Consider the following 25,665-nt stretch of genomic DNA (forward strand, 5'->3'; position numbering starts at 1 on the left):
GGTTACCGGATAGAGAGAGGCATAGTGTAATGCTGAGAGAAGGCTGCACAAAAGGAATCTCTGTAGGAGCAGCCATATATGGCCGAATTATTCTGGTTCTGTGTTTATTTGGAAGGATAACACATTGTGTGATACCTACTGAATTCTTTGTGGGCTAGCTCAGCAATGTCCAGAGATATTGGAAATCTCTATGTAATTTATAACTTGCCGCACCCCAAGTGTTAGTGATAATGATTTCCTTGTTCATTTTTCCGTGTTAAGATCTGGACACTAAAATATTCTCAGATGCTTTTTCTATTTTCTTGCCACATTTCCACTGATTAAATGAAATATTTTGAATGAAAAGATTCAACCAACTCCACTTATTCCTAGTATCTGAAGTCAGCATTTCCAGAAGTTGTTGCACATTTTCTTCCAAGCATATACAGTTCAACTGGTGTATAAATAGCTCAGGATTGCTTTTTCAAGTCAACAACCTATGCAGTCAAACAACCTTAGATTACCTGTAGTTCTGTGTCTAGTATGAAGAGACTTCTCTCCCTGTTGTAGCTGCTCATTTTGGTTCTAGCACAATAAGTGATACCAAGGGAGCTGAAGGGTGTTGACTGGTGTTTAGTGATGTTCTACAACATGATTTCTAGGTTTTTTTGGGGTAAATTTTAATATGTATTTTATTCAGCATACGTATCAGAAAATACTACATCTCTGCTTCTCTACAGTGAGTGGCGAGACAGTCTCTTTGGTGTGAAATATCATGTGCTTGTAATATGAGCTGGCAGATTTGCAAGTCAAATGTTGTGAGTCAAGTAAATGATCAAGAAAATTTGGATATGAGATTTTTACTGGTAGAGACCATTTATTTGAAACAAAGAGTATAGTATTTCAAATCCAATTTAGTATATGAATACTGGAGTAGGGGATTTGTTTTTAATACTGTGGGAAACAACTGTGTTCAAACTTAGCAGTCTAGCCATGTGCTTCTGTTACAGTTTTTCTCATATATATATTTCCCAAATATATTATATTATTTGTTACAGCATAATGCCTTTTGAGTGTAATTCAAAATGCATATCTCAAACAATGTTATTCAGGTTCAGTTGGAACATTTGGTTTTGTATTTGTATTATGGTTTCTTCATCCAAAACAGGTAAAGTATGTATTCCATGAATAGAAACAGTCATAGCTTTTTCTTTCAAAAGTCCTTGTTTGCTTTCTAGATAGTAGACGCTGTATTTTTCTATCTATTGTGACATAGTTAATCAAAATATCTTTACATCTAGAAGGAACTACATTGTTTGCTATGGTGTATAGCAAATACTTTTACAAAACCTACTTTAGGTCTAACTACTACAGAGTTTCAATGGCTGTTTTGCAAACATGAGCAAGGAAAAAATGATGTTTCCTCTTTCCATTTTCCATTCCACATTTTCCATTTAGGCCTTTGGCCAGATGAAATAGCTGTTGATTTAAGCATATATTTATTCCTTCTCTTTCAAAGTGAGAAACCGTGTAGGATAGAGTGGCCTTGTGTCAAAATTATTGTCAAATAAATTGTTTTGTAGCAATATTTTAAGTCTCAAGCTTAAGATGGTAACTTAAGACAAATGCTTTATTTCGGACAATACTTTCCAAGTACATCAATAATCAGTTTCACCAGATATCACTCCTCTTTTTCAAGATTTTTGGCAGTATGCAATGTGTGACACGTGTTCAGGTTCAGTTTTATTGCTAATTGGATGTTTGACCAACACCTGATCATATCCTTGTCTTAAAATCATTATTAAATTATTAAAGAAGTAAGTTTAAATAGTTAACTAATAGAATAGTGGCAATAAAACTCTGGTAAAACAAGTGTTAGACAACCCATCCAAGGTCCCCTTAGAAAGTTGGTAACACGTATGTTGGTCCTGTGGTCTGTGTGTTTTCCTTGTTTCAGTGAAGATCTGAATTCTGCAGGGTTGAAAGTAAAATGCAAGCACATTTTTGACATGTCAAAGAGCAAATGTGAATTTAGTTTGTCTACCCCTGCCTTTTAAAAGTTATTTTCAAACCATATCTGAGAAATAGAAAGACTGGTTGTGAATATATATGATTATTTTCTAACTGAGAGATAATATTTATGCATTCATTACAGGTATCATAAAACAAAGCCATGGTATTTCTGAAAGACAACCTCAGATTAGGTATGTATGATTTATAATTTTAATATAGATTATATAAATGGCCATTGTTATGATCACTTACAGTCACTTCACAAAAGTTGCTCAGTACCTCCATTAAACATTTCCTTATTCATTGTTACTTCATTTTGTATCAACCTATGCTAATTAGAGTGCTTTAAGACCTTGAAGATGTTTGCACATGGCAGCTTTATGTGAATAATTTAAGAACTGGCATTAGAGTGATGAAGTTTTATAACTGGGCATTGCTACATCATCATTAAAATAAAATAAGTTGTTTAGAAAATTCTGGTTTTGATTTTTTTTTGCAGCTGTTTTTTTTTTTTTTTCTTTTTCCATACAAAATTGTGTTTATGTGTTTGATATTGTCAAATAATATCACACCTCTCTGAGTTCATGCAGACCTTCTTTACAAACTTGATTTTTTGGAGTTCTGTAGTCCTACTCATTGCTTCCAAAACATAAATGAAGCAAAACAAAATATTGTATGGCTACTCTCATTCTCCCTGCAAAGACCTTTTCTTTCCATTTTTTAAATTTTATTATTTTCTATTTTAATAGTAGAGACTGTATTGAAGGTCTAGGATCAAGACTGCGACCAGGTAATTTTGTGCTTGCAATAAAATAAAATTTTAACTGAAATTAAACTTAATAATTTAAAAATTAATTAAAAAAATTTTTTTTCCTGTTGCCTATATTATCTACTCTTTTATTTCTTCAACTTCACTTCCACTTGATCTCATCCTGAAAGTACCTCTACTTAGGCATGAGGTGTAAACTAAGATTAGAAACAAGGTTGCTGTCCTATAATCTTCCATTCATAGTTCTTGACAATAAGAAAAGTTATGATGTTGTCCAATATGAGAGTTTTAAAATGATTGAAAAGCAGAGACATTTCAGATGAAAATATGTTTTCTGTAAAATTGTTATGGAATTAAAAAAAGTAAATCCCAGTACTACATTGGTGTGACTTCATTTTGATGTTTGTTAACCTAGCTCTGCTTTTTCTAAATGCTTTTGGAATTTCGTCTATGAAAGGAATATTTATTATTTATTATGTATTTATCCATCATCATTGATGAAACAAATCTTGCATTTATTATACTTTCATGCCAAGAAACTTCACGTAATGTAATTTGCTAAGCTCTGACTTTGCAGTACTTGGTATTTTCTGAATTAAATACTAGAAATAAAATGATTTTAAGTAGCTGGAATATTGATCTTCATAAAAACAGTACTGTATGTGCATGCTAACTTCTATTTCACAGCTTTTTGATATTGAAATTGCATTAGGAATTTTCATTGCAGAGTACAAATCAAAATTTGTCCTCCATTTTTAGCACTTTTCAGTGCTGTTTACTGACGAGTGCTGTTATAAAAACGACATGCACTTCAACTATCCAGCCATAATCCATCAGAGCTATAATGATCTAGAGACAAAATACATTAGCCTTTGCTAATGATTTTAGTCCTTTGGGTAATTTAAGCAATTTTGATATCTTTTTTCTGTAATGTTCCCTTCTTGAGTAAAACAACACAATTTACATAAGGTCTAACTTGTTGCCTTCGCTTTTGGATCTAGATATATTTTAAATAAATCTACTTTCTTCCTAAATGAGAGTTCAAATAAATGTATTGATTTATTGGAATCTTCCAACGTACTTTAAGTTTTGTTACTGTTTTTGTTACACATTTTTTCATTGCACAAATAATGCAGTTCTTTATTTAAAAACAACAGTACAACTACTGTAGAATGGCCCAAAGTAAATGACTTTATGGAAACTCCTGAATTTCCTAGCTAAACTGAGCTCTCTAGCTGGCTTTGAAACAAACAGACATTATATGTGTTTTAAGTATAGAAATTATTACCACTTGGACTGGTAAGTCCTATTCTTGTTGACATACTAGAAAAGGAACAAAGATCTATCCATGAAGGTCAGAGAAATACATGCTATGTTATGCTCAGTCATTTCTATTCTCATATTAAGCATATTTTTCTTAGGACAAAAAAAGCATCTTAGAAATGTAAAAGAAAGGGGACTGATTTATTTGCTTTTTTAAATATATATATTTTTATTTATTTATTTTTTTAATTTTAAATTTCTTTATACAAGCCAATAGTGGCAAAGAAGTCAAATACCACAGGATAGGAACCAGTGAAAAAGGTAACATGTTGAGGAAATAAGTTTTTATCAGAGTCCTAACAAGAATTTAGGATTCCAAGGTTGTAATGGCAAGACCATGCTACTGCTTTTAGAATTTAATCTATTATTGGTAAAACAGTTGGCAGATAGCTGAAAATGAGATGAAGGGAAATGCTCTCTTTCTCTCTTTGGTGGTTAAGAGGAGACCAGAAAAAAGGTATAACTGTAATGCCTCTCCCAACCTATCTGCCAAAAGGGATTGCAACCAGAAATCTGACAATAGAAATGATGTCCTTAGCTTCTTAATCATACCAGAAGTGCACCTGTGTCATGGAGAATTGCATTGCCCGTATTTCTTTAGTTTCTGGCAGGCTTCAACTCAGATCTGGTTGAACTAAAAACTTCAACCTGTAAATGTCATTCTTCTGACTCTTTTTATAGGGGACAATGGGGAAGGAAATTCAGCAGGAAGAAATGGTAGTAGTTCAGTGGTGGACTAATTAATTTTAGTATTTCTTCTTCTCAGTGGAATTTTCATTCTGGTTGAATGAAACAAGCCAGCAATCTCCATCAGCATATTCTTATTCCTCCTTTTAGGTAGGGTTACCTCTCATGGGGAGGAATTTCTGACAAAGAAAAGAAAGTGCTGATTTTCTGATGCAATACTGAAAAGACACAGAAAATTCAGTGCTTCTTGCAAATTTTCTGCATCTTTCTGTAAAAACAAGCACCTGCTAGACACTGGAAACAAGAAGTAGCTGTCATAAAGCAACACAGAACACTACAAGGCAATTTGAAAATAAATTGTAATATTCTCCAAATTGTCCACATGAGATATAATCTTGGTATTCTTAGTAGTGAAAAGGAAATTAATTTCATGACATCAAAGTACTTAAAAGAACAAAATAAGTGTGTTATTCTGTGAAAGGATCATTTTGTTAAAGTAAATTCTGTTTATAGTATCTTTAGATTTCCTTATGAATAAAGCTTTTATCATTAGTGAGGTATGTTAATGTTTGTTTTTCTTTCTCTGAGATAAAGTAAACTTTAGTGTAATGAATCAGAGGAAGGGATTTCCTCTTGAAGCGCATTATTAATTCCATGATTTAATCTTTTAAGTTTTCAGATTACTCTATTTTGTTCTTGTTGTTCCTAACACTACTACGAAAACAAGTCATGCATACAAACTCAATATTTAAATCTATAGGTTTTAAACAGTGCTCACTATTAATATGTAAAGGCAGTAAAATGAGCTGTCCTGATTTTAGTGTTGTCGTCTACAGCATCGGCAGGAATTGCTGTATCACAAAGGAAAGTGCGTCAGATCAGTGACCCCGTTCAGCAGATTCTTATTCAGCTGCACAAAATTATCTTCATCACTCAAGTATGCATTACTGTTGCTTCTGACATTCTATCCATTTCAGTTATTTGCTGTTGTCAAAGTGCTGCTAATTTAGTTGCTGTTCGTTAAAAACAACAGAACTTGACATTTTTGCAGATGGCAGGATGTTTTAAAAATACATCACTTAAATAAAGACTAACCTCAAATATTAGTGTGTGGAGGATGGCAATAATTGAGTCATGAAAAAAATTCATTGGTTCCCCTCAGAAAAATTAATTGTACAGTGATTTATTTTTATAACATTCTGTCATGTCAGCAATATGAACATTTCAGGTGATGATACTTTGCACCAACACGAAGATTACATAAAATTCTTTCCTCTATAGTAATATTTTCTAAGTAATAATTTCTATTATCAATATGCGGTAATAATTTCTAAAGAAATATTACGTGAGAAATCCTATCCTTAATATTGAATTTTAAATATCTTACTATGTCAATATATATTTTTTCAAGTTGCAGCCTTACTTTAAAACTGTTTGAATGTTTAATAATGAAAGAGTGTTAAAGTTATTTCACACTGATTCTGAAGCAAAAATGGGGTTGGTATAAATCTGCATTAAACTCTCAGCTAAAAATGTGATAGAAGACTTTCGTTTGCCAGAAAGATTGTCATTCAGTTACTTGCAAAATATTCTGTTCATAAATAAACATCTTCTTGCTCTGTAAAATGAATGGTTTTTATTTGGAAGTGATGTTTATCACCTCAGGGCATTTCACATTGCTGAGCCAAACTTGTTTAAAACATAATAGAATAACTGAAATTAGATGCATTGGACATGTCTTGAGCATTTTCTTCAAAATGTCAGATCTATTGAAAGAGATAACAGGAAATAAATTATCATAACAAAGAAAAAATGGTAATTTAAAGTAAATGGATTTGGCATAACTTATTGCAATAGTAATCCCATTTCCTGCAAACTGAAATGAGGCATTTCAGTCTTTATATGCTATATTACTATATTACTATACTATTTGTATGTGCCAGATGCATTTTAATGAAGTTACCCTCTATAGCGAAGAAGATTTTCTCTAGTGTCTAATGCCAGTTCTCATAACTGGGAACTAACAGTAACTCAATGGCTCTCTTTCTATCTAGATTGGCCAGTGAGGCAGTAATAACAACTTTGATCCTTGCAGTATCAGTTGGTCTCAGAATTAGAAGGTAGGGGTACCAGGATCCAAACCTGTAATTGTTCCTGTGCACAATATGCTTTTTGAGTGCTTGGATTCTTGCAGATACAAGGTAGAATATTTTTTATAATACATAGTTGTTTCTACAACTCCCAATTACATATTTCAGCTGACAGTTTGAAACTGAACTTTACAAAGCAGAGTTCTTTGCTGTTAGTTCTTGGCAATCAAAGCAGCCTTCCCAACCCAGTTTCTATGGGAACAAGAGTCAGACTGATCCGTTGGAAAAAACGGTGAGGGAAAGCTTTTAAAAAAACACAGTGTAAATCATCAGCCTTTTTTATTTTTTACTTTTTAACTGATCTGACGTCTGATTTCCTTAAAACAAAAGCTAAAAATGAACAGTACTGCCTAGAGCATTGATGGTTTTCTCATGCATTGAACTTGTTCTTTACCACTGCTGCTTCAGAATCTCCCATCACTGCCATGGTACATTAACTGCACATGGTTCATTGCAGTGGTATGCAGTCTACTAGAGTATCTTGCAGCCATTCCTTTTGCATCATTTTCTTCCCTTCATGTATAGGCCTGAAACGACAATAATATTTATCTGCAACAGAAAACTATGCAGCCAGCTGTCTGATGAAGTTTTAGAATCTAAACTGAGTCCCTCGTTTGCCAGAGGAAATTAGGAGTGGCTCCTGTGAGGCCAGTGTATTGGTTCCAAATTTATAGCTATCTAAGAACAGTAGTTTGTTTCAGAAGGAAAACAGTCTTTGTGATTTACACTGCAACAGTGTTTTGAATGTGAATCATCAAGAGCCAAAGCTTTCTTATGTAATTCAGTAACTTCCTGAATTCGATGGAGTGGCACTATGTGAATGTACATCAGTGACAGTGATTATAAAGTGCATACTAGATGACAGATAATTATTGTTTTAAGATATACTATGGAGAAACAGTATGGGAGATTTTCTCCAAGGAGTAGCACATAGAATGGAATAGTGATCAAATGGACTGGTGACGGATGTGGCTATCAGCTTGACTGCAGTGACCAACAGCTGAAGCTGCTGAAGCTCCAGCATTGTTGTTGGAGCACAAAAATGATGTTGACGTCTCAAAGATCAAGGAAGCAAATCTAGAATTAATTATACTACAATTAATATAATGACTCTTACCTTTGAGTCCAGAAGGACTATGTTATATAATCTGTGAAGCCTAACAGAGTTGGTGAACAAAGGAAAATTATTTTAATGTATATTTAAATCAGGTTTTGTACTGTTGCCTATCACCAGGCTATTAAGTATGAATGTTTCTTCTTGCACTGTAGCTACTTTCTCAATAACGGTATTTGCTGATTAGGTGAACTTTATGGGAAGTGTAATTGGGTGGAGAAAACATCTGTTTCTCTGTGTTGTGTAGCTTCCTCCAGCTCTGCAGTGCAACTTGAAAAGGAGAGTCATTGAGAGATTCAAGAAGTCCCTCTTCAGTCAGCAGAGCAATCCTTGTAATCTGAAATCAGAAATGAAAAAGGTGCAGTACAATAATTACTATCTGTGGTCTCTTCTTCTATTTAAATTAAGCTATCAATATTAATATCATAAGAATATCAGTGTAATATTGCATTTTTTTTTTTTCAAAGGAAATTTAGCATATCCTTTATTTGGAAAATATGGAGCTCTCTTTAGTAAGAAGTTGCTATATATTGATTTCAAGTTTGTCTTTGTTCAGCAGAACACATATTGTAAAAGAGAGGCCCTGCAAAACAAAATTTGTCTCATCAGAGTTCAGAAAGGGAAAAGGAAGAAAAAATGAACTTTTTAATGGCAAAAGCTGAAACATATTTTGTAAGCTTTTAATTTTTGTAAGCTCTTCTTCATTTATAATTAGATTGCTACTATTATTGATATTTTGGCATGACTTCCCTCTCAAACTATGAATTCTGAGAAAGCACATAAATCATCCATTGTGTCCAAAATATAGAATGTCCCACTGTGGTGTAGTGTGTCAGCATGAGTGTATTATCATCAATTTAAAAATGCTACAGATTTATAGGAATTGCGTGACTGAAGAACCATGCCTTCATGTTTTCCCATAGCATAGTAAGTACTTTCCAACCGGGAAAGAGCTAATGACTAACATCAGAATAAGTTCTTTTAAAATCTCCAGAGAAGACTGCATTCAGTAGAGGATTTCAAAAGCCACATCCTCAGCTCCTGTGTTTTGCAGGAGATGGAAGCTAAGGTATTTCATTTTTGAGTTGATGACAAATCAGTTAAGTTAGTGTATAGAGAATTTGCTGATAGGGGTAATTACTTAACCTCCTTTTCAGATATGAGACATAATATAACCCATCTAACCTAATCTGGTTGTCACTTATTCACAACAAATTGTGGAATCGTAGTTTGCTATGGAACAGACTCATTCTTGACCCAATTACTAAATCTGCTCACTACTTTTAAAATAGTTAATCTGAAATGCTTAATTTCCATGGGAAGTGGCTATGTAGTGTTTGCAATGTTTTACACTGTGCATCTGAAAGATAATTAAAGATGCTTCTTTGATCTGTCAGTTTCAGGGATATTTGCTATTCTGTAAATCAACCTGCATTTACATTAACCTATTCTTGTATTTTAACCATAACATCAAATCTAAGAAAATGTTTTTTATTAATGTTTACTGAGTGGGTGTTAGGAAGGGGTGCCCCAAAATATTCTATGTAAAGAAAATGTTTATTATAAAATTTAATCTAATTTTCAATTTTATAAATTCTTTCAACTGTAAAGCTGTTAACTTCAAAAATGCTGTGTTTATGACCATGGAAAAAGAAATGCAGTACCTATAAAGTGAATGGTAGTAAATTGAAGATGTTAGAAATACTGAATGTAATTCTGGGCATTTCCGTCTGAAAGAAAACAGAAAACAGCAAAACAAGAATAATAGGGAATTGATAATCATGAGTGAAAGAGTGACACATATTTTGAGTCAGTAAGAGCAAATAAGTATTTACATGTAAGGACATTTTGAGAAATTTACCATAATCACCACTGCATCTGTGCTGGATAACAGTGATATAGTTGGGAGGTAACTTGGTGCTTTACACAACATGCAGACTGGGAGCTTGCAGTATTCACTGGATGATTCTAGAGAAGTAGAACATTTGTGTTCACTACTGTTTCATAAAGCTAAAATGTGTTGAAATCTCCTTTGACTTCTGATTGTGTGGAAAACAGAGAAAGGCAGAGTGCCAATCAGAGATTTATGTAGTGAGGGCAGGACTGCTTTACAGAAGTCCCAGAAAGAGAGATTTCAGGTGTCTTTTGGTTTTATTTTTTCTTTTTTTTTTTTTCCCTTCTCCCAGCTGCTCCAAGGTTCTCCTGAATTGATTGATACCAACTTTTTTACAGCAGATTGGCATATGGTATTTCTCTCATCCTCTGGCAATATGTTAGTTCCAGAAGACAGAAAAGGTAAAGCAACAAAACTTCTGTAGTGGTATGTATTTTTCTAATGAAAGATATAGTACAAAAGTCTGAGGGATGGAATGCCTTCCCTGCAAGGACAGGCTGGGAGAGCTGGAGCTGTTCAGTCTGGAGAAGAGAAAGCTTTGGGGGCACCTGATAGCAGCCTTTCAGTATCTAAAGGGAGGCTCTGAGAAAGAAGGGGACAGATTCTTTAGCAGGATCTGTTGTGACAGAACAAAGGGAAATGGTTTCAGAGTAAAAGTGGGGAGATTTAGATTGGATGTAAGAAGAAGTTTTTTACAGTAAGGATGGTAAGAGACTGGAACAGGCTGCCCAGTGAGATGGTGGAAGGAATGTCTCTATTGCTTGGAGACTTTCAAAGTCAGACTGGATGGGGCTCTGAGCAACCTGAAGCTCTGAGCAACCTGATGTAGCTGTAGGTGTCCCTGTTCACTGCAGGGGAGTTGTAATAATGGCCTTTAAGGGTTCCTTCAGTCTCAAACAGTTCTATGATTCTACACTGTACCTATATAGTGTGAAGTGCATATATTCTAGAAAATAAATAGAGTCAAATATAATTTGGACTAGAAATACACAGTGACAAATCATGAACTCCATTTTAGTCCTAATTAATTGGCAGCAATAATGTTGAGGAACTACAGTTTCTAGTTCAGAGGTGTGTTCTGTCATATACCACTACAGAGTTGAGGATGAGGCAACTGGATGAGGAGCTGTGAGATATTGTTTAGTGGCCTGTGGTAGCAGTGGTTATGGGAGGACGGCTGGACTAGATTATCTTGCAGGTCCTTTCCAACCTTGTTATTCTATGAATCTATGATTCTATGTATTGAAGGAACGTAAGAGAAATGAGCAGGCACATTTCATAATTTGTGCCATTTCCATTTTTCTAAATGCAGAAAAACATATAGCTGTGAATGGACTAGAGAATGCAGTAAGGTTAAAAACTATAATTCCAGAAAGAATGGTTAGAAACCTTGGTTTTGCTGGCCTTTGTCTTGAAACTGTCAATTTCTAGGCAAAATGCAAAAACTAAGAATAATACTCGGTGTCAAAGGTGACATTTAAATAAGATATTAATTCCTAAAAGTCACTTAAAATGTAAAGTATTTTTCTTTTTCCCCAGAGATAACAATACAAATTGATGAAACATTCAAATACTGGTAATTTTTGAATCTCTTAATCTGTAAATAATACTTTTCTCAGAATTTGCTGCAGGCTATGTGCCCTTCTCACCTTAAACTGTAAGTGGGAAAGAACAAGGTTGCTGTGTTCTTTTGCATTAAATACTTTTTAAAAATCACTATTTTCCTTCAGTTGAGGCTCCTTCATAGTGTGGAAACATTTTCTGACTCAAATGTCCACATCATACTGTAGGATTCCTCCTGCTTTTGCAAGGAGTTGTTATAGTCAGTGAAATAAACTGCTGATAACCAAAATTAAGAAATATATTGTGTCATTCTAAGTTATTAAGAATTGCTAAGAAACTAAAATAACATAAACCCCAGTTTCAGCGGTATAACATTACTTGCCTCTTACTTTAAGGTGTTGGCACTTCTGACATAGCAGAAGGGATGACTTATGAGCAATTACAGGTAAGCTTTATAGATATGTATTAATGTATTTTATGGCTTGTAATTAAAGTAATTTATTGAAATGAGTTTCTTTTAACTTGTAGACCTTAATTGAGGAGGTTCTAGAGGAAAGTGGTTATTACAATTTCTCTTCGAACAGGTGAGTTTGAATATTCAAATTAAAAAATATTTAATTATTATGTGTTAGACATAAATGTATCATCTGCCTATTTAAATGATTTCAGTTGAAGCTTAGGGTGATACATCACTGTAGTCACACATGGATGGACACAGGAAGAACTGGTATGGGCATAATTAATCTAATTTTAGCTGCATCGGTTTTCTTCACTCAGGCAATAGTACTACAAGTTTGACAGAAATCTCATCAAGTTTTTCCTATATAAAGCATTAGATGAAGAAAAGTTTCATTTTAGTAGATGTATATTTAGTAGGGGACATTATGGCATTGAAAGGATGTAGCTTGCCTGCTTAGTAAACAGAGAAAGCGGGAAAAGTGATTGCTAGCACAGAAGTGTAGAGGGTGGAAAAAAATTGAGGTCTTCAAAACAAGACATATGCCTTGTCCTATAGTTGGTAAGTGTTTGCTGCAAGAACCCTTCAAGGAATGCAAGAATAGAGAATACTTGAAAAATGTCCATACAGTCCATACGCATAGCATTTCTTATTCTCATTACCTACAAGCTGGGATTCTTAAGTAGAAAAAGAAGTTCACTGCTTCCACCAAGACTGTTCCATTTTAATGCCCACGATATTGAAATTAATTTTGTTTGTTTTAAATAAAAATAATTTAAAAATTACCCCAAATCCAAAGATGTTTTAAGAATCTGCAGCTTCTGATTCTTCAGTGATTATTTTTCAGTTCTTTGTTACCTCTGTTAATTTTTTTCAGTGTGAAACTATTCATAGACTCGAGCTTGAGAAGTTTCAGATGTTACTCTGAATATTTTTATAGCCTACTCACTATATTGGAATTCCAGTGTACAAATGTCTTGCAGCTGCCAGCTGCAAGTACTGAAATACCATGATTCAGAACTCCCTAAATAAAATAATAATTTGGTCTTTAAACAATTAGAGTGCGCTTGCGTCATGTTTACAAATCACTTTTGCAACCATGTGGTGTAGTGAATTTGTTTCTAAGTGTTCTCAGATACTGAACATTTTTGTGCCAATCACATGCTCCCAATATTTGGAGCAGTAGAAAAAATATGGAATATTATATGATTTATGAAAAAGCAGGTCATTTTTCAGGTTGAGATCCAGCAGGACTTATTATAAATGTAGAAATGTGTTGAATAAGCATTTAATTTACAGGCTGGCAAAAGGCATGTTATTGCAATTTACTCTAACAAAGCATGTTTGTACTGAATATGGGCATGAGTATTTACATGAGTTGCTATAAAAATAAGATATCTATTAAAGGAAATGTAATAGACACTTAAGGTTTACAGGAAAAAAATCTAGTACTTTCCATGCGTAATACAGGAGTGCCACATGAGACTAACAGCAATGAAGTAGTTAACATTGTTTTTTCAGGATTTTCAGCATTTATTCAGAACCACTTTTTTTTTTTTTTTTTTTTTTCCTATGTTGCAATTCCCCACAGAGTAGCTGTTCTTTAGAATCTTAAGATGTATTTGTGCATTTTTTGAAGTTTTATTTTAGAGGAAACATATGAGATCATACTTCATAGCCACCTGGGTTAACAGGGTAGTATAGGTTCTTTTCCTTATGTCATGTTTATCCTACAATGGAAAATGAGCAGAAAATATATTTCCACACATACAGTAAAGACTGGGGAAGAAGTCTAGTGAATGCTCAGCATCCTTCTTCACATTGTCTTTCCCCCAAGTCATGCAGCTTCTTCAGTAGTACTGATAATGTCTTATCCACAGACAGTGCTGGTTTAAATTTTGTTCACAAGACTTGTAGCAAAGCCCAAACTGATTTTGGACTAGCAGTAAGCAATGAAATTAAATTTATTTAGAAATTCAGGAGTACGTTCTCTAATCTGATAGTTTTGTTTTGGTTTGTTTCTTGTTCACAGTTGTTAATATCTGTGTGTAAATGGAGTTGTATAGTCTTTACGTCCTCCATTGCACATGGGTCACTCTAGTATGTTCTGGCTTTGGCTGGTAGATGCAGAATATCTGTACTGCAACTCAATTGTTGATCTGTCACCAGCTACAATATACTCTCTAGATTTTTCACTATACTCTCAAATCCTGTTATCTGCTGTGATGCATAATAACATTTAGTTCCCCTGTCATTGTTATTTTAATCTTGTTTCATTTAATGTCTTGCTCCCAAATAAATCAGTAATTTTCCCTCTTTCAGAAAACTGACACACCATGCTTTGGCTCTGGCTGTCAAGAACATCTCTCTCTTTTTCCACAAGATTTCATCATGTTTTCTAAAATATTCTTTACTCCATGCCATTAAGAGCTTTCAGTACATTTTTTTTTTTCATCTCATACTCTGTCCAAGTAACCAAGCAATCCAGTCTCAGTAGCTGTTGAGCACTGAAAGATTTATTTGGCAAGCTGTTGTGTGTCATTAGGATTTGCCTTCAGTTCTCCAAAGAATTTAAATGATCCAAAGAGGAAAAAACTTATCCTGTAACATCTCTGGAGACACACTGTGGCTTTCCAGTACTTAAAGGGGGCCTACGAGAAAGCTAGAGAATGACTTTTTGCAAAGGCATGTAGTAATAGGACAAGTGGTAAATAGTGGTAATGATTTTAAACTGAAAGAGAGCAGATATAGATTAGAAATAATGAAGAAATTTTTCACTTTGAGACTGGAAGTTTCTGAAGCAGGTTGCCCAGAGTCACTATGGATGCCCCATCCCTGGTTCAAGGCCAGGCTGGAGATGGGGCTTTTGGCCTCCTGGTCTGGTGGCAGGAAGATTGGACTAGATGATCTTCAAGGCCTTTGCAATACAAACCATTCTGTAATTCTATGATAAGGCTCAAGATTCTTCAGAAGACAGTTCAGAACACCACAGACTTCACTTGTAAATTTTTTAAGGCTTGTTTCCTCTTTTTAGGACCAATTTCTATCATGATTTCTGAGCAATTTAATTTGACAGTGTTAGTGTTTCAAACATACAAAAATTGTGCTTTAGAACAAAGAATTCTACAGCATGCTTTTACATTTTACAATAAAATTTAGAATAAATATTCTAAACATATTCTTAGTAGTGCATTATTCTAGGGGGAAATGTATCATATTTTTTCTCTAGTATAGTTGTCCCTTGCTGTGATCCCAGAATTCATGGAATATGTGATAGAACACCAAATTTCAGCTGGGGTCAGTGACATGAAGACTGTAGTAAGATTAATAAATTGTCTAAAGAGTTAAAAAGGATTCAGGCAACTTGATTGAGTGATGAAAGAAACATGAATTCTTTAGAAAATGAGTCAGGTTCATAAGAAAAATGTCATGCTTCCCTCCCTCCCCCCCATTTTCATTATAATAGTAATTACTATCTCAATACCAGTCATTTCATGGGAATTAATGCCCAGCTGAGGATAATGACCATCAGCTCTATCTTGAATAATCAACTTGTGCCCATTTATCACTAATGTCCTGAAATTACTTGGCACTCCAATGATGTTACTTATTTGTACAGAAATTACACAAACATGTATAAAAAGGTAATGTTTCAAAAGTATTCTATTCATGCCCTTTGTGCCATTCTTTCTTATTTTCTATCTTGATTTAATATTATACTGTACCTGAAGCAGGTTCCTTGTTTGCGAGTCCTTTTGTGTCTATGAAAAGAATACTAGTTTCAAACTTTCAGCACGTTCCTTTATATTAGAGTAGATGTGTAATACCCAAATTGATGGGAAAATCTATTTTTAATCAATTGCAATAAGAAACTTAATCCAAGCAGTAACTTGATTGAATGAAAAGAAGATTTGCTATAAATAAATAAAAATAGCAGTGGTCTGAGACAGTGGCTGGGCTTAACTGAGAGATACAGCTCATATGTTGCAAGAGGTCTACCTACGAGAAAAATATTTCAGCATTAATTTTGTAAAACAAAAACAGCTGCAAAACAAGAATAGAAGAAAAATGTTTCCGTAATTAAGTGTCTGCATTAATATGTTGTCAGTTATAATTTCATGACTGTTCAGTGCAACCTTTGGCATTTTTATTGAAGTTTTAGAATTAGAGAAATAACCATTCATGTACTTAGAGCTGTTTCATGATGAACACTGTCAAATCTGCTTCTAACGATAGTAATACATTTTTAACTACTCAAAGAATAGCTCAACGTATTATAGAAGGATAATATAGCCCAGGAATTCTGAATTTTGCTTGTTTGAAGCATCTGCTTTTGTACTGCAGCTATGGTCCATGGGTGTGTCTTCTGAAAATAGAAATGCATTACTGTATCTTTTTCTAGCTGAAATTCTCACTGTCCTCTATTTATTCTTCAACATTAAAGTATGTTTAATTGTGACTCATAATTACTAGAGAATTCAAATTTGTATATAGCTTAGTTAATATTTTCTAATGTTCTAGAACAGATCAAACTAGCCCATAGATGAAAGTATATGGCTCCAGCACTGCTGAAATCTAAAGTGAATTTTGTAATGTTTTAGATTTTGTAATGTCTGGGTGATTTAACACCTTCTGTTACTGTTTATTCCACTTTCTGTTAATGTTGCATGGCATTTTCTTTTGTTTTCTTCTTCTGAATGGTTGTCTATGTTGATTCTTATTATGTTTCATAAACCAAAAGTAAGACTGTTTTCACCAGTAATGTTTCTTAGAGTTGCACCAGCAATCCGTTGGCTTGCACTTCTTCCTGGTGAGGTAAAAAAGCAAAAGCTCAGTGGTGTAGTTTATTGTATTTTTATTTTATTTATTTTTATTTTTATTTTTTATTTTTTTTTTAATTTTTATTTAACATCTGTATCTGTAAGAGTCCTTGATATATACCTTTTAGGTCTGCCTGGCAATGCAGGCCTGTTCTCAAAGACTACATCTTTTAAGCAAGCCGTCTTCCACTGAGAGGCAGTATTGGCCTACCTTTACCAAATCACAGATTCTACAAAAATTAGGAAAGGAAGCAGAATGAGAACATGGAATCAATTCCATCCACCTCTTAGGATAAGGTGGTAATTAATTGTTGTCACAGTGGTGAATAGAGAGTGTTCCAATGACAACGAAATATGTGGGCAAGAGATGAATTAAAGACACTTGCTAGATAGAGTTTATCATTGCACATGGCAGTAGGCACACAGCACTTGCTAGACATAAACTTCTTAGTTGCTAGAGAAATAAATGTTATTGACTAATTACAGCTGAACCAGTATTGACTATGCTCAAAAGAGAAAATACAAGAGAAATGCCAAGACTTTGTGGTAATGGTACAGTAAAGCTTTAAAGACACATTAACTCATAAACTGAAAAAAACGTATACCTTAAATGCAAGGATATTAGCAGTTGCACATGTCACAATCAGATGGCTGAATCTGAGAAGGTTTACTGCTAACTGGATCTTTAGAGAATTTTGGAAATGTTTCTGTCACTTCAAGAACAGTCAATTCCTAATGACACATGAAGATTTTCATTCTTCTGATAATTTATTATTAAAAAAAAAAAGACATTTACCCATCTGGGTAGTCAGTCTAAGGTCTTTATTTTGGGCTATTTTTGGTGAATCAGCACTAGAGGAACTGTAGCAGAAACTGTTTATGGTTCTAGTAGTCAGTCAGCGACAAGGGTACTGGAGCTGGATAGTGTCAGGTCTTCTGTGTGCAAGTAACTTAGATTTAGAACCTGGTTGTGATTTATGAGATTGTGCTGGGCAGAACAGAGGAGTGAGCCAGGTGTCCATCTGGTTTAAGTACCAAAATAGTAGATCCTATAGTACTAAAATAGAGCCTATGGTAGGACTGTCATTGATACAGAACATCTCACTTCACTCAATATGTTGAAGATTCTCTTTAGAAATAAGACGGGAGAAAAGGGGCCTTTTAGTCTTTTTGTTGAAAAAGCAAAGGAGTTTCTCAACTGCTACAGAATTTTGGATCACTGTTATGTGCTGGCTCATTAATACCTTTCAGTGATGAATTCACAAATCAAGTGGTCTCAATGCCTGTAGTCCACACTGTCTGTAGAAAAAGTGCAAGTTTATAAAGCTATCTGTCAGCCTTTAGATTGTGGGAATGACTGTTTTCAACACTGGGCAGATGGCAGTGATCTCTTGCAAAGATCATATACTTTGAGCTCTCAGACATACATATGTGAGCTTCCATCTTATTGCTAGATGCATCTGTCATCACAGACTTGTTTGTCTGACTTAATAAGGGTTTGCTCTTGCTTCTGCAGTGGATCATTTCTATAGCTTAAGGAAAAGACTTACCTCGGGACTGATTTATTTTTGTCTGTGAGATATCTGCTTGGAAGAATTCCTGTATAGAGCATAGATAAAGCCTGCTCAGCAACATCAAATATGAAGGCAGTTACCTACTCACAGAGATTCAGAAAACTCATTGTAGGCTGGAGTCATTCTTGTGCTAGAACTCTGTAATGTCTGTAAACTACATGCTTTGAGTTGAAGTGAAGGGGAACTGTTCTTTTTTCTTGCTTGAGTCTTTGATGGTATGGTTGAGCTGGGGCAGTTTAGCTGAGAAGAATGGAGTACTCTTCCATGTTGCAGCAAGATGCAAATGAAAAGAGTTTTAGCAACCAGCTTGTATTCTTCTAAGTTAAATGCAGGATGATCTGGAAGCTTTCTGACAAACAGAAGACTTGACTGGTCTCAGTGTTTAAAAGTCACATTCATACAAAGACAAAAACTTTTTAACAGCATGAAGATATCTTTGAGGAGTGGTAGGAGAAGGCTGTTACACAAGTTGTTTTGATATAGCAGTGTAGTATACAACCAAAGCTGTTCTGGGATGTCAGTAGGGTTAGTAACTGTCAGTGTTCCACTAAATACTGTAGTTGTATCACTTGCCCTTAAAGACTGCCTTTTTGCTAGTAGAATTTCCATTTACAGATAAGTGGGAGTCAGATCTTCATGGTAATCCTTAAGATTATTCTTAGACCTCATCAAAGCATCAGCTCCAGTTTTTAAATTCAATTTCAAACCTTTTACTTAAGACTAATTACATGAAAACTATGTAAAAAGCTGTTTGTCTTTCTGAAATTTTGCATCTGTAAAACCACTGTTGTCTCCTGAGTTTTCCACGTTTCCATGGAGTTTTATAGCTATAGATATCTCTGCTGCTGAAGGAACTGAAAGATTTTAGCTTTAAAGCACTGGATGAAGGCATTAAAAATGTAAAGCTTTGCCCCACACTTCTTGCTTATGACTAAAAAATGAAAAAAAAATAAAAATAAAAAAATCCAATGTCATTTTCTTTATTAACAAAGATTTCAAGTTTGTCCACAAAAGTACCTCTTTTGTCAGAAATTCACCATTCTTCTAGACATTTGTGCCAGTGTAACCAAGTGTAATTTTGAGAAAAAAACCACAGTATGTATGTGCTGAACTGTTCTGACTGATCACAGAAATGCTGTAAGATTGAGTCTAGACATCAGAAGAGAAAGTCAATCTGATCATTGGAAGATAACATCTGAGCAAAGAAGTAGAAACTGTTGAGATCAAGAATAGAAAATGAACAGCAGATAAATCCAATACGGAGTCAAGATAAGCAGGAGGCAAAATGTAGGAATCCTGGAAGAGATACTGCTATGTGGAAGGAAGAATCTGTGGCTGGTACTGACCAGGTGCAGAGAATGGTTTGCAGCAAGGAGAAGTAAAAGAAATCATTGGCCTAGAAAAGAAACATGTAGAAAGGGAGGCAAGCTCAAATGTTAAGATGAAAAGGATGCCTATAACAGCTAGAGCACTCACATGCACAATATCCTTTCTTATACTACCAGAAAATTGTGTAGGTCATCTCCTCCAACACTGGTGATTCTATGATTCTATGTTATCATCATCTGGTGTTGTCTGCATAGGAGGATAGTTGCCCATATCTGCTAGAATCTATTTATTAATATAAAAATCAAGAGTATATGCAATGCATCCCCATTACCTTCTGTACCAATTTTCTGGGCAGCATTCTAAAAAGGAGTTGGGAAAGGAAAAGGAAAGGAAGTTAAAGGCTTTTGATGAGTTGTCCATTGTGCTGAACTCTCTGAAGACGTTACATCAGCAGCATAAGTTGGCCCACAAATGCAATGTGTTGCACTCAGGCTTCATTGATTAGCTGTGGGAGACCTTTGCACCATGCTACTTTAATTCTATTTGTGTGCAGTACTGACAAATCCATAAATCTTGAGTCAGAGGATCACTAGGCAAACAAATTCCTTGTGTATAGTATAAGTGATATAATTTAATCCAGAGATTTCTGCACCAAACTCTGTTCTAAACTCTGAACTAAAAGCATTCATTTGGACAGAGTTCTGAGGTTTCTTGGCTTGTGTGTTATAGTCACAGCATGGTAGCTTTCTGCTGTTAGGGCAAAGGTTGATCCCAGACCATGTGAATGTAAATAGCAGAGAATTTTTCCCACACATACTAACTACCAATATTTTTCCCCCCAGGTATTTTTACTATCCAACGAAGAGCTATCCAGCAAAAGAAGAAAACTCATAATTCTGAACAAAGGGTTCTGAACTGTTTCCAGAGAAGACAAACTGCCTGTCTTTCAGCTAATGCTTTTGGTATTGAAGAGGAAAGTTTTGCTTGTTAAACAACAAACTGAAGCGATTCCAACATTGAATGTCTTCAAGAAACCTCATGATTTTTCAGGATTATAATTGTGACTTTAGCTTTGTTTACAGCAGAAGCACTTTGCGAGGAACACTGGGAAAGATGCTTCCAGGTTTACACAACTTGGAAAAGCACAACTCCCAGAATCACATATCTCCTATTTTTATATACTTTTTAAAAATAGTTGTTGCATAGTCGGGTTTTCTGGAACTCTAGTTCAAAGCCTGTAGCCTTATTCATGTCCATTTATGTCTTCTATGGAAAGAAAAAAAGCTTTCTAATACCACCAGACAGAAAACATATGTAGGCTCCCTGCATGAGAATTAAGAACAAATTAAACATCATCAGTGTGATTTTAAAATTTAGAATTATTTTCTGCTTACAATTGGATAGTGGCAAATTCTAATGCTGGTATGACATGTTCGTAATCATTTGCAGCTGGCGTAGCACCTGAATTGACTGTTGTTTTTAAAAATGTTGTTTTTACTGCTGTTTACAACTGTGTTTATTATGTGTCAGTCTTTAGGCATATTTTATATAGATCTGTGAATATAAAATGCCATATACACACACAATATATATACATTCAATTATTAACAGACTACATTAAATACATGCTTTTCTGCTAGTCAAAACTGAAGTACTTAAAGCACTTTGAAATTTCAACATTTATTTACTATACATTAAATGAGATAAAAATATCTCACTGCAGTAGCACCAGAAGACACTTGGTGACTTAGTTCTGCTAACTCTGTTGGAAGTGATTAACATTATATTCAACATGTAACAACTGGTAAGTAGTTAAATACAGAGGGATGCTCTGTTCTTTTACAAGCTGGCCGAGTCATTGTCCCCTGTCCTCCCTGCCCAAAGGTTTGTTTGTAACCATAATTTGCAAACTAGCATTAATTTCCTATCAATTCAAGAGCATTATTTCACCTATAATGAGTGACTTCAATGTTCCAAATTGTGAAGCTGAGAAAAATGACCCTCTTTTCATATACATGATGTGTTAGAAAGTTGTCAGGTGCTATCTTTCCACTTACAGAATAGTGTAGTTGTGGTAGCAAAGGTATATTAACGGCTGCTTTAGAAATCAAATTAAAAAGGCAAAGTTGGTCATGACATATTTTATGGTGGAGATATAGCCAAAAGTGTTCTGAAGAAGAAAAACAGCATCTGCAGTCCTTGTGGAATGGTTAATGTAAAGGAGAAAAAACAGTTTGGTCTTCAGTCAAATATTCCCATTTTAGTAATTACCATCATTGCATGTCCTACTTTCTTTTTCCCCTGTAGCTACTGCTACAGCTTATTGTAATTGTTTTTTACAAGTGTATCTCCTTATGCCTGTCTGAAGAAGAGTGCCACCTAACAATGGACAGTGATTGATGGTGACAACAGGTCATGCCTACTACTTTACCACCACCTCTTACTGAATACAGACCTTGACATTAAATTAATACAGACCTTGACATTAAATTATATTCTTTTAAGTGTACTTTTAGCCAGTAACTTCTATATGACACCTGTTTTAATGACAAAAAAATTAAAGATTGTGTATGCTCTATCAAGGCCAAAATGAAAATGAATGTTTTTACTCTCTGTATCTTCAAAAACAGTCATTTTCTGCCTGGCAAGTCTGAAGATAGCCGTGATATAATTTCCACAGTTTTTATAAATATCTTTAGAAAGCTAAGGCAAAGTCATTCATATTTTAATATAAGACAGTACTTGGACGTTTTGCCTGACCAAGACATAAAATAACCCCAGCTACTGTTTTCAAAACAATTTTATTTGCTATAGATGTTGCACTTCTAGTGATGCTCTTACCATTAAAATGTCTGAAAATTTTAAACTGTCAGAATGTAATGAATTCACTAGAAATACTCTGGATCTTATTCCAAGCATGTTTTGTATTAGCACTGTTTAATTTTTGTCAGGATATGTGTGGTAGTATAGCATTCATTCATACTTCATGAAATAAATTTTTTTCTTTAGAAATAGAATGACTCCTATTTTGTTTCTCTTAATGTATTTGGAATGCTGTTAACTTTGAAATAAATTTGTGTTCATTTCTAACTGTTAAAGATGGATTTCTAGATAGTGGCCAGCAGAAAGGAAGCTTCTTCCAAGTTACTACAAGATTGGATGTGGACTGGTGATGTTTACAGCTGGACCTGCTGTGACAAAAGAAAGCATGGAATCATTGATCTTTATTCCTTCAGTGGAGTTCACTGGGATATACTTTTTCCTGTGGTTGCAACTGAATTGTCATGCTGGCTACCATAGAAAGGAGCTGATTTTTTTTTTTATTCAACATTTCTGTGCTCTTTGGGTTATCTAATGTAGTTTCACTCCAGTTATTGCAGATGGTTTGATATGTGTATATACCCAGAGTGAGATTAAGACAAAAGCAGGGTCAAATGTTGCCTGATTGGTTTATTACAAGTTCTAAGCAGTTAAGGAATGCTGGGAAGGTGGGAAGATTAGAAATGGTAAAGAGAGAAATTCTAGTGAGTGGGTCACTGTCACGGGTCCAGTGGTGCCGTGTTAGTCTGTAGTGGGCTGCAGGTCAGTCAGCAACATCTTGACCTGCTTGTCTGCAAGTTTCCTGCAGGGTGTACCCATTCTACTAATGACCTCTTCAGGTTTTTATCCTCTTCTGCTTTTGTGCACCTCTGGTTAGTCAGGGCAACAGCTCGTGTTCCCCACACTGGGTGATTCACAGTGATCATGCAGCAGTCACATGCCAGCAACATGGCAGGCTGTTGGACACCCATATTGACTGCATGATGGTTGTTTTCTCCAAAGCAACCCCAGAAGTCAGCCTGACCTGCAAACATCAGCTGAGTCAATTCTTTCTGGTCACTCAACCACACGATTTCCTCTTATCGGCTTGATCATGGTCTCAGGTGGGTGTACTGAACAGTCTTGGAGACAAGTATGCTTTCTCCCAGCTTCTCACAAACCTCCAGTAATTTAGCACTCTTTGATCTTGTGCTGTTACTCATTTTAAAACCATCAGTTCAGGCAAATTGGTGTAATGATAAGGAAAATGGCTGCATTAAAATGGTAGACAGTTGGTTTAATGCATCTCTGTTGACCCTGTTTATCACTGTGCATACCACCAATGCTATCAAGGGTCAGTGTTGCTCAGTGAACACATACGGATATTAAATCACTCTGAATAGTTCTGAAATGAGTCATTTGATTGTTTCCAAACTAGAAAAGTAGATTTCTTAAAAATGAGTATTCACAAAGAATTATAAAAGTAATTTAGTGATGTTAAATACAAAGAATACTGCCTATTTTGGCTAGTCAGTGAATTCCTATTCTCTTATGACATTTTCTTATAAATAAGAATTTACAGATAGATACAGATATGCCGCCGTCTAGGCATAATTTTGTGAAAAGGAAATATCTGCTTGCATCATTAGATTTAAACCGTATACACATTGCAAATGAGAGTTTCTTAGTACATTGTATTTATGATGCAGTGCTTCCTGGAAAGAACAGCAAGCAGTTCAGAGAATATTTATTCATCTAGATCACTCTTCCAGGCCCTTGAAATAGTATGTATGGGATGCATGTCACTAAATTCTAACTCATGTATCACTAATACTGGAACTTTTGTTTTAGTTTGAAAGCAAAACAAAACAAAAGTAGGGCAATTAGGAAATTTATTTGTCTTAGCTACTAATTAATTAATGGCATTAATAAATAGATGCCTTCTGCTGATAATCAGGGCACATTGTATTTTAGATTGTGAAGTAACAAGAGCCAGTTCTGCCATGAATAATTTTTTATGGTTAAATTCTGTATAGAAAATACAGACACAGCATATTTAGGCAAATACAGAAAACAAATACAAGTTGCCCAGTATCAGCAGAAAAACTTGAGAATGTGACTTACAGCTCCCGAGTTCCAATCCACTACAGAACTTGCACCCATCAAGGTGTGTATCTTTTATTTTCTTGTGTGCATGTAATCTTTAATGTGGCCTGTGCAAAAATGAGAAAAGCAGGTGTAGCTCTAATTATTTAACTACTTGAAAAATATTCCATGATGCTTGCTGATAAGTGTTGAAGGCAGTGTACCAACTTCACACAGCTAACTTTTAATTATTTGTGAGTTAATCTAAACTGTGGCTTACACAGGCATTTCTTTCCATTTTCATGGCTGCAGTGAAGTACCTCAGGTTATGTAGTGTTTTGCCTTCTATTGTTCATACTTTTGCTTACTTTCTATAGTCACCTAATTGCAAATTCATTCTCAGGAGAATGCACTCTTGGAATGTCATGCAGCCTGATTTACGTATCTGTTGCTCTATCTGACTCATTTCTCAGTCCTCTGTCATATTCCTGAATAATCAAGTGTTGACAGTAGATAAGATAATGAGTATTATTCCAAATGGGAATTCCTGGTAGCAGTCACAAAATAACATATTTAAAAGATTGTATTTCTTACAGTCAGTGTAACTTACAGAAGTACTGCCTCATTATTGGTATTACATATCAAGAAATTTGGCAACTAGCACATGGACTTATGGAATTATGCTAATTAAAGAAGAAAGGCCAATGACACTCATTGTTAAAACCAAGAAAACTGTTAGTGTTGGCTTCCTCAAAGTCAGTAATATACACATTTCTAGCATGTCTGTAATTTGTGGGAAATTCTAGCCTGCTTTTGGGAAGAAATGGCAATTAGGAATCTCAGGAGAGGTGAAAGGAGAAAACCACTTGAGAATTTTCATTTTGACTGTATGAAGCAGCCATGTATTTGCATTTAAAATCTTCAGATATGAACGCTATGTTATTCAATTTGCCTAAATAGACAGCAGCAAATGGAAAAGTAAGGTCTTCTGAGTCATTTTGTTTCTTGACTTTGAAGGAAGCTTAATTAGATGGATCCTGTCTGTTCAGCTGCTCTCAACAGTAGATGATGAGGTTCACAACAAGAAACTGCTCATTGAAAAATATTTG

General features: G+C 34.7%; 1 protein-coding gene and 1 long non-coding RNA gene across 16 annotated transcripts in view; one reads left to right on the plus strand and one right to left on the minus strand.

Moving 5' to 3' along the window:
- NEK10 (NIMA related kinase 10) overlaps positions 1–22,686 on the plus strand; it is a 77,792-nt gene extending 55,106 nt beyond the window's left edge. For 6 of the 15 annotated variants that reach the window (XM_032442359.2, XM_085538351.1, XM_085538352.1 and 3 more), the window contains 8 exons: positions 2,135–2,183; positions 2,742–2,782; positions 5,593–5,708; positions 8,283–8,393; positions 10,222–10,330; positions 11,888–11,937; positions 12,021–12,076; positions 20,515–22,686. In XM_032442359.2, coding sequence (XP_032298250.2) covers positions 2,135–2,183; positions 2,742–2,782; positions 5,593–5,708; positions 8,283–8,393; positions 10,222–10,330; positions 11,888–11,937; positions 12,021–12,076; positions 20,515–20,566 — 584 coding nt within the window. In that variant the 3' untranslated portion in view covers positions 20,567–22,686. Of the gene's footprint in view, positions 1–2,134; positions 2,184–2,741; positions 2,783–5,592; positions 5,709–8,282; positions 8,394–10,221; positions 10,331–11,887; positions 11,938–12,020; positions 12,081–20,514 lie in introns of those variants that run through there. The other 9 variants (XM_015853953.3, XM_085538354.1, XM_085538355.1 and 6 more) reach the window with 7 other exon arrangements.
- LOC146762102 (uncharacterized) lies at positions 7,195–9,766 on the minus strand. Its single transcript, XR_014942953.1, has 3 exons — positions 9,700–9,766; positions 8,039–8,372; positions 7,195–7,448 (listed from the first exon to the last, which is right to left on the minus strand). It is a non-coding gene; the product is annotated as an uncharacterized LOC146762102 (long non-coding RNA).
- Positions 22,687–25,665: the final 2,979 nt, after the last annotated feature.

Source organism: Coturnix japonica, chromosome 2 (genome assembly GCF_054131305.1).
Source record: "Coturnix japonica strain WE chromosome 2, WE-NBRP24, whole genome shotgun sequence".
Taxonomy (NCBI): domain Eukaryota; kingdom Metazoa; phylum Chordata; class Aves; order Galliformes; family Phasianidae; genus Coturnix; species Coturnix japonica.